This window comes from Arachis hypogaea, chromosome 13, assembly GCF_003086295.3.
Source record: "Arachis hypogaea cultivar Tifrunner chromosome 13, arahy.Tifrunner.gnm2.J5K5, whole genome shotgun sequence".
Taxonomy (NCBI): domain Eukaryota; kingdom Viridiplantae; phylum Streptophyta; class Magnoliopsida; order Fabales; family Fabaceae; genus Arachis; species Arachis hypogaea.
The window spans coordinates 141,279,422-141,287,159 of NC_092048.1; the positions used below are offsets into that span (position 1 = coordinate 141,279,422).

The 7,738-nt window shown below is 32.5% G+C and overlaps 2 protein-coding genes across 2 annotated transcripts; both read right to left on the reverse strand.

The window, feature by feature from the left end:
* Window positions 1-200: 200 nt before the first annotated feature.
* Window positions 201-4,137, reverse strand: LOC112792329 (alpha N-terminal protein methyltransferase 1). Its single transcript, XM_025835520.2, has 8 exons — window positions 3,789-4,137; window positions 3,482-3,626; window positions 3,302-3,360; window positions 2,674-2,793; window positions 2,405-2,506; window positions 1,698-1,752; window positions 1,252-1,349; window positions 201-653 (listed from the first exon to the last, which is right to left on the reverse strand). Exons 1-8 carry the CDS (start codon window positions 4,053-4,055, stop codon window positions 528-530), a joined length of 972 nt encoding a protein of 323 aa, XP_025691305.1. The 5' UTR covers window positions 4,056-4,137; the 3' UTR covers window positions 201-527.
* A 207-nt stretch (window positions 4,138-4,344) lies between these two features.
* On the reverse strand, window positions 4,345-6,317 carry LOC112771647 (probable serine/threonine-protein kinase At1g01540). The gene is made up of 2 exons (XM_072213276.1): window positions 4,952-6,317; window positions 4,345-4,816 (listed from the first exon to the last, which is right to left on the reverse strand). Exons 1-2 carry the CDS (start codon window positions 6,204-6,206, stop codon window positions 4,464-4,466), a joined length of 1,608 nt encoding a protein of 535 aa, XP_072069377.1. The 5' UTR covers window positions 6,207-6,317; the 3' UTR covers window positions 4,345-4,463.
* Window positions 6,318-7,738: the final 1,421 nt, after the last annotated feature.

Here is a 7,738-nt window from a genome sequence, read left to right on the forward strand (position 1 = left end):
GTGTTGAATATAATTTGTGTCCATAATATGTGTCACATATAATTTTTGTTTGCTCAGATATATATGACCGACCCTAGCCAATTAATTTGACGAGTTTTCCTTTTGTTTTCTTTCTTGTTTGTTTAGTAAAAAAAATTTGTGTCCATTGTTATAAGTTGAGCAAGTGTCCATTGCATAGTTGTGAAAGCAAACACAAAATCTTTTAAATGGGCCCCATGAGAGTCCTTTTCTTCCGTTGGTACTCATTTTGACTTATGAGTATAACCGAGTGAGATAACTCACACCGGAGTTCCAAGCAAAATGTTACAATCATATAGGTAGCTTAAAAAAGGAAATCACCTCACTAGAAATCCTTGAGACCTGTCGGCTAGAAGATGCTAGATATGCCAAAAAATGTGCATTTCACATTACAATTATACAAGCTAACTTACTGTTAAAATGATGACAGGCATAGACAAACAAACTAATACCTATTCTAAGAGTATTATAATAATATAACATGGATATCATATCAAACAAGTTAGTAATCACTTGATGATCCTGGGCCTATTAGCTTGTGACTTAGATCTGGTGCGGTTAACCTTCTTTGGAACATCTGTGGTTAATGCATAAATCTTCACAGCGAACAATTCCTCCGGGAATCCTCTCTGATCCTGTTACAATTAAAGGCGGATAAGAGACTCTAACGATAAGGCTCCAACCTTATTTTTATATAAATACGTGTCCACGAGAAATAAATAATATTAAATGACGACAGGACGTGGCTTGACATAGTGGAAAAGTGCATAACTAATTAAGAAAATCAGCATCTGGAAATAAATACCTTGCAAGGTTGAACTATGACATATTGACAGCTTGAAATATGATACATTTGTTCTAAGAGATAGGCCAGGAATTTCACAAAGATTTGGAGGGCCAACAAGAATATTATATGTTAAGCGTGTCTCCATTAAGGGGAAGTAGAGATGACCAAGTGGATAAAGGATTAAAGAAAAACATCTTGGTTTATTGACCTTTTTGGCACAGACGTGTTAAATTAAAAAACCTCTAAAGGCTACTTATTATTAAGTTATAATGGTCATAGTTGAGCATCATCAAACATAATTGAAAAAATAATAATATATCTAGGAAGCATTGGTCTAGTTTATCTCCAATCCCTAATATAACCAAAACTGGAACATTAAAGAATACTATATCAAAAACATTACTGAGACCGGTTGAGCCTCGGCAGGCACATTTGGTTTTGAATACCTTTGATTTGTAGACATGCAATCCACATCGAGAAAAGAGTTCCTTGAAGTACAAGTCAGATCTTGTAACGCTTCGATCTTCATTATCCAGCACAAATCCTGCAAGGAGCAAAGTAGAATCCAAGATCCAAAACAAAATGGTAAACTTTCAATTTCATGTTTCAGATAAATAAAATGACCACAGCCACTGAAATTACTAACATCATAGGAAGGGTCAAATTGAGTTTGGGGAAAAATCAGAAAAAGCAACAGAAGAGAAGCTAGAAACTTCAAAGTTAGATAACCTACATTATCTCATGCAATTTTTAAATAAATATATTATGTGCTCAGAAGTGGTCAAAAACAGTTTCAACATGTAATCAAATTCTTTGTCGAATGTTATACATGAAGTAAATCATTCACTGTGATCGGAGGGGGAAAAAAAAAAAAGCACCAACAGTAAATTACCACTTCTAGCAAGATTCTCCTTCAAGATGAACAATCCACCTGGTTTGAGGCCAACCTAAAGAAACGTTAGCCAAAGCCATTAGCATGGAAACATGAGACAGTAGTGACAAATTTTATAACTTCATTCAGTACATGTGAGAGATAACGGATATAGTAGACATATCCTGCATACTTATGTGAATAGTGAAATTAATAGAGTGGAAATGATTGAGTCCACCAGTATTCAATTGAGACAGATATAATAACTTCAACTCAACAAACATCACAAATGTACAAATTAAATGAAATGCAAGGGTTAAGGAACACATCAAAGTTATAAACCTTCAGTCCACAATATCATTATGATAAATTACAGATGACAGAAATATAGATGATGGTTTATTCTGTATCTCTGAACAAAGAAACAGAGAGACTCACTCATAGTGAATAGCTGAATACATCATATACTATTTATAAATGGTAACTAAATTCTTATTATGTTATCTCATCCAATAAAATATCGCAAGAATAGCCAAGGCAAACCACATATATGTTAAATGCCAACCAAAAATGACTGATGGATAAATATGTAGACTTAAGTAGATCTATAATTCTACAGAACCTTCCCTAATTCAAATTAATTGCATCAAATGTACTGCTGGAGACACTGTAAATGCTCTGATTCCAGAGTAACAAATATTAATAAAACAAAAAAGAGAATAACTTACCTTTGCCCTCTTGAAAAATGAAACAAAATCATCATCAGTTAGATGACCAATACACCATTGAATCCATATTACATCATATCTTTCAGATTCTGGTGTAAAATCCTACAACAGGAAATGCAAGAGCTGTTAAATGATGAATAAAGTAATAAATTGGCTTTGAGACTATAACATGTGTAGTTGGCCAACAAAACATGTACTTTCTATCATGGGCACAAGGAGGGAGTATGGGGGGAGCAATCATTAAATACCTTAAGGTCAAGTACACATACCTGAAGAGGAACACAATAAAAATTAACTGCTTTGTGAGTATCTGAATTCATATGATTTTCGGGGCCCAAAGTTTGACGTGCAGCCTCTAAGAAGTGTGATACTGGCTCAAGAAGATCAACCTGAATTTTTTTAACAAGAGAAAATTTAGGGGGGGAAATGTTCAATTACTTTAAATATATCAAGCTTGAAAGAGTTCCAAAATGAACTTCTAAAAAATCTATATTTTATCAGTAAAAAAGTTATAGACACATGACATCTGTAAGAGAGGCGCAGTCAAGCAGATATGCTAGGCATATAGATTAAAACAAAATAAGTAAAACCTAAACTGCATTACTCATGTGCCAAAAGCACAAAATTAAATTAGGAAAAGATGAGGAGAGGAAGAAAGGGGAAAATAGCCACAGACATTGGCAATTTTAGGCCATGGATATCAGTAACATCAAACTAAAAAGGACATATGCTCCAACATTTATCTGTTAGTTTAAATATGCTCCAACTAATTGTAGCACCAACAACAATTAGTTTAAATATGCATCAGTTGATGGATTACAAAAGAACACAAGTTGCTACAGCTAGAATCAGACACAGTGTATAAATGCAATGCAAGGATGAAAAAGTCTGACAGACCTCATTGAAGTGTCTTATTAACAGATTTTTTGTAATTCTGCCAATGCCAGAACCGCAATCTGGAATTCAATATATTGCTTATTAGATCTCCCATGAACAAAAATTCAACATTTAAAGCAGTTATACAGTCCATGAAAGCAGGTCTCTTTCCCTAACACACTAAAAAGGAGGAGTGAGTACCAAGAGCAACAAGTGGTTGGTGTCTAGCATCAGCTGGAAAACGTTCAGACAAAATAATCTTCAAAAACTCCTCACTGCATTTGATATCAGGTTCGTTCACATTTGCAAACCCTCCCAATACCCCATCCATGGATGCCTCAACACCCTGCTCACACAATCCAGACAAAGCATAAAAAATCACTACAAGCACTCAACACTATCCAGTAATAGTTCACTCATAACCTTCCCATGATAAACCCAGTAATAAACAAGCATAAAGGAATTGAATTTAGCTGAGACATCATAGAAAGGAATGGAGGAAGCGTACCTCCCAATAGGAGACGCCGTTACGGTACCAAAGGGTCTTCTTGTTGGGGTCACCGGCTTGCTCGGTCCACATCTCGTCGGGGCTCTTGAATTCACGGCCATCGGAATCTAAGCCGGCGGCGTCCATGCACCTAATTTGACGGTTTGGAGGGAAAGACACAGAACAACGATGACTACTACCACTACTCAGACTCACACAAGTGCGAAAGAACCCAATAACAGAGCATTCTCTATTACTAAAAGCCCAATTTGCTTTCACAACCTCCATCCAAACCACTCACTAGTTTTATCAACCCAACAAAAAGCAAAAAAAAAAAAAATAGAAATTTGATGTACTATTCAGTGGAAATATCTCAGAAGTTATATACAACTAAGAGATTTTTGTAATAACAGTTGACAGAGATTAAAAAAGGACTTAAATTTACGCTTTTGTTAAATAAATTTTAAGTCTTTCTCATGGTTTAATACGCTTTTGTTTTACAAGAGTTTATTTCATACATAGAATACACAAGGATTAGATATAAAATTATCTCTAACAGTGTGTATTATTTATACACCTAGATATTGACATGCAAAAAGGAACCGAAAAGAAATATTAGACATACAATATCATTTCTATATTTCTAATGCTAGTTTGAATTTATCTCTACATAGATAGAAGTATATATTTAACAAGTTATGTCTTGTGTCCCTTAAATCTATGGCCTCCATGGGATCTTGTTATTGTATGATTTGCAGATGGCAAAACAAGGGTAGCCTTGTAGACTCTGGCAATGCTATTAGATATGAAGGCCAAGCTCGGTTGCTCACTGTTTGATTGGTCTATGCACATTAATCCAAGGGATACAGCCTGTTTAACTTGATGAAAACTAGTCTCACCTAGTTCCATTCTCTCATCAATCATCTGTTGCAACTCTTCAGGATCAACTCTTCTCATATACTTAATGAACCCACCTGCATCCCCTTCAAACTCCTCTTGACCCTTATTTAGTATCACTTCCAGCATGAATACACCAAACTTGCATATATCTAAACCAAATAGAATAGATACTGATTAGTGATTAGTAAACAAGCCATAAATACAGTACTATAACAATAATAATAATCAAAGGGGAAGAAAATAAGAAATTATGATTGTATATGGTAATTGTTTATTAATCTTACTTCTTGTAGTACTAATGTTATGATCTACAACTTTGAACCTTGAAATTAATGGTTCCAAATCTTGAGTCAATAGCACACTACTTGTGTTGAGATCATAGTCAACTTGAGGCCATTCCTCCTGCAGATACTGCATGCATTCTACAACTCCCATTAACACTTTGACTCTATGACTCCATGGTGGTGGAGCAGACTCTGATAATAACCACATTTCAACATTCTCCTTTCTTGTCCATTCTGTGATAACAGCCCTGAATTTTCTGCTCTTACACCACCCTAGAACCCTAACAAGGTTCTTGTGGTCTAACTCAGAGAGCACCTTGCATTCTTCAACAAATTTACGATATCTCTCCCTTGATATCTCATCCCAATACATCTCAATTTTCACTTGTGTGCCGTCTCTCAAGACCCCTTTGTAGATGTGAACAACATCACTCTTCCCTACTAAATTCTTGCTTGAAAAACCAGATGTAGCCGCGTTTAGAATTGCAGGTGTGAAGGTCCTTCTTCTTTGAAGTTTTCTCGGAAGAAAATCAGGCCTTTGAAAACAAACCCATGCTAAGAATATCACAATCAGAATGACAAGGATGGGAAAACCAACCAATAAGATCACAACCTTCAATGTGAAGAACCTTCTGTGATCCAAGAGTGCACCAGAATGAAGAAAACTTGAAGAATTAAACCTTTTGAAGAACTGTGAATCAGATAGTTCTTCACTCTCAGAGAAGCAGTTATAGGATAGGTTAAGGAAAGTAAGGTTGGTGAGAGGAGAGAAACTCTGAATTGGAATATCACCAGAAAACTCATTGATGCTTAAATCAAGAGCATGGATTTGAGTGCAATGAAGAACATCAATAGGAAAATTCCCCTTCAAAGAGTTGTTTGACACATCAATGGAAACAATGGTTAGGGGGCAATACCTCCAGAAGAATTCAAATGACAAGTAAAGAGGTGCAATGTTTGGACGGTTTCTAAGATCAACTTTGGGGAAGGATTCTATGCAATTGGGGTTCTTTGATTCATTGCAGAGATGGCTAGCAACAATGGTGTATTTGAATATTTCATCAAAGTTCATGGGAGTGGAACTGCAGTACCTAAGCGAAGGGTTATTGAGACAGTTTGTCATGATTGTGGAGTTAAAATCTGGAGGTGGATGCAAGTTTTTTAGGTCTTCTAACACTGTTCCACATAGTGTCATGGTGCATAACCATAACCATGATAGAATATAGAGGTAGCAAGTCGCAGAAATGGTAGCCATGAATGAGTTGAGTCTTTTTGGTTTTCTTTTCAGTTTAACAATTAACGTCCTAATAACGGTTGGCAAAGAAAACTGAACTGCAAACAGGGGAATTTCATGGGAACCAAAAGAAGAAACATTTATTAGTAATTAGTAGGACAATAAAAAGAATAAACAACAGAAGAAAGAATGAGTAAAATCCTACTTCCCCTTGTGTTGCGAAAAAGTTTGGGAGAGACTTTGGGAACCATACTACCATAGGGATTCATAATTATCTTTTTATTTTTCAATGCATTTATTTATTATCTTTTAGTTATTACTAAAATAAATAAATAATTTTAGATATAATAAATATGAATAAAACTCTAGAATCAAATAAAATATTTAATCGTCAAACAACTATAGCTCAAATGACATAATTTCCGTATATATACTTAGAGGTTTCAGATTCGAGTCTCTTTCCAAACTTTAGAAAAAAAAATATATTTAATCAAGTCCACCCAAATTGTTGAACACCTTTTTTTAAAATCAAAATGCATCAAAATTACTTAACGATGCAGGAACAAATCCAAGGAGACAAATATAATTTTATTTAAAATTATTATATATTATATAATTTTATTTTTGTCTTAAAATTAGAGTAAATAATTGTCTTATATAAATAATTAAATCATTAAACTCAATATTGAGTAACAATCAGAAAAATATTATTGCCAGTTTTCTTTTTTTAATAAATTTTCAAATCCTCAAACCTTTAAACTATTTTTTCTCTTTTTTAAATATTTTTCTCTTAGTTTTCATATTTATTATCAAATAAAACATACTTTAATATTTATAATAACTAAAAAAAATTATATATTATAATACATACATAAAAGTATATTATTTTAAAATTTATTTATTTTTTTATAATATTAAAATTATAATATTTAAATAAATTTATTAAAATAATTATATTTTATATATTTTATTCGTAAATATATTTTAAATGCATATAATAAAGTTATTAGAATAACTTATTTATAATATTTTTTTAAGATAAATAACATAAATAAACTAAATTACCTCAATGTTACGTAAATGTTCTAAAATAAAATAGTTTATATGCATGTCCTAAATGATTCTATATAAATCGAAGGATTTACACTTTTTAGTAGTGAATTGAATTAATTGGATCCGATTTAGTAATGATTCTATATTAACTTTAAAACATAAATATCAATAAAAAAATATTCTCCATTTAAATTCAAATAAATCGTCTAAAAATCAAAACGAATAAAAATAAAATTTAATTTTCGTATTTTAGTTCAAATTCCAGAAAAATATATATTTTTATAATTAAACTTGTGAATTTAAAATAAAACAATAAATAGTTTCTAAAATTTATTAAAAATTATTTTTTGATTCATTATTAGCATTTAAAAAATTATTACCAGAGCTTTTGATATTAAAAAATTAATATAAAGTATAGCCTTTTTGACTATTATTGAAGGATTCGAGACTTTGAGATAAATGAAACTCTAAAGCAGATGAAAAATGACAGGACAGTAGGA

Bases quoted from the DNA above. Each gene is read 5' to 3' on its own strand.
- LOC112771647 (XM_072213276.1), bottom strand. From the start codon at position 6,206: ATGGCTACCATTTCTGCGACTTGCTACCTCTATATTCTATCATGGTTA. The intron at 4,817-4,951 runs GTAAGATTAATA...TATTTGGTTTAG, and splicing joins TAACATTAGTACTACAAGAA to ATATATGCAAGTTTGGTGTA.
- LOC112792329 (XM_025835520.2), bottom strand. From the start codon at position 4,055: ATGGAGGTTGTGAAAGCAAATTGGGCTTTTAGTAATAGAGAATGCTCT. The intron at 3,627-3,788 runs GTACGCTTCCTC...TTGTGTGAGCAG, and splicing joins ACGGCGTCTCCTATTGGGAG to GGTGTTGAGGCATCCATGGA. The intron at 3,361-3,481 runs GTACTCACTCCT...ATTGAATTCCAG, and splicing joins CCAACCACTTGTTGCTCTTG to ATTGCGGTTCTGGCATTGGC.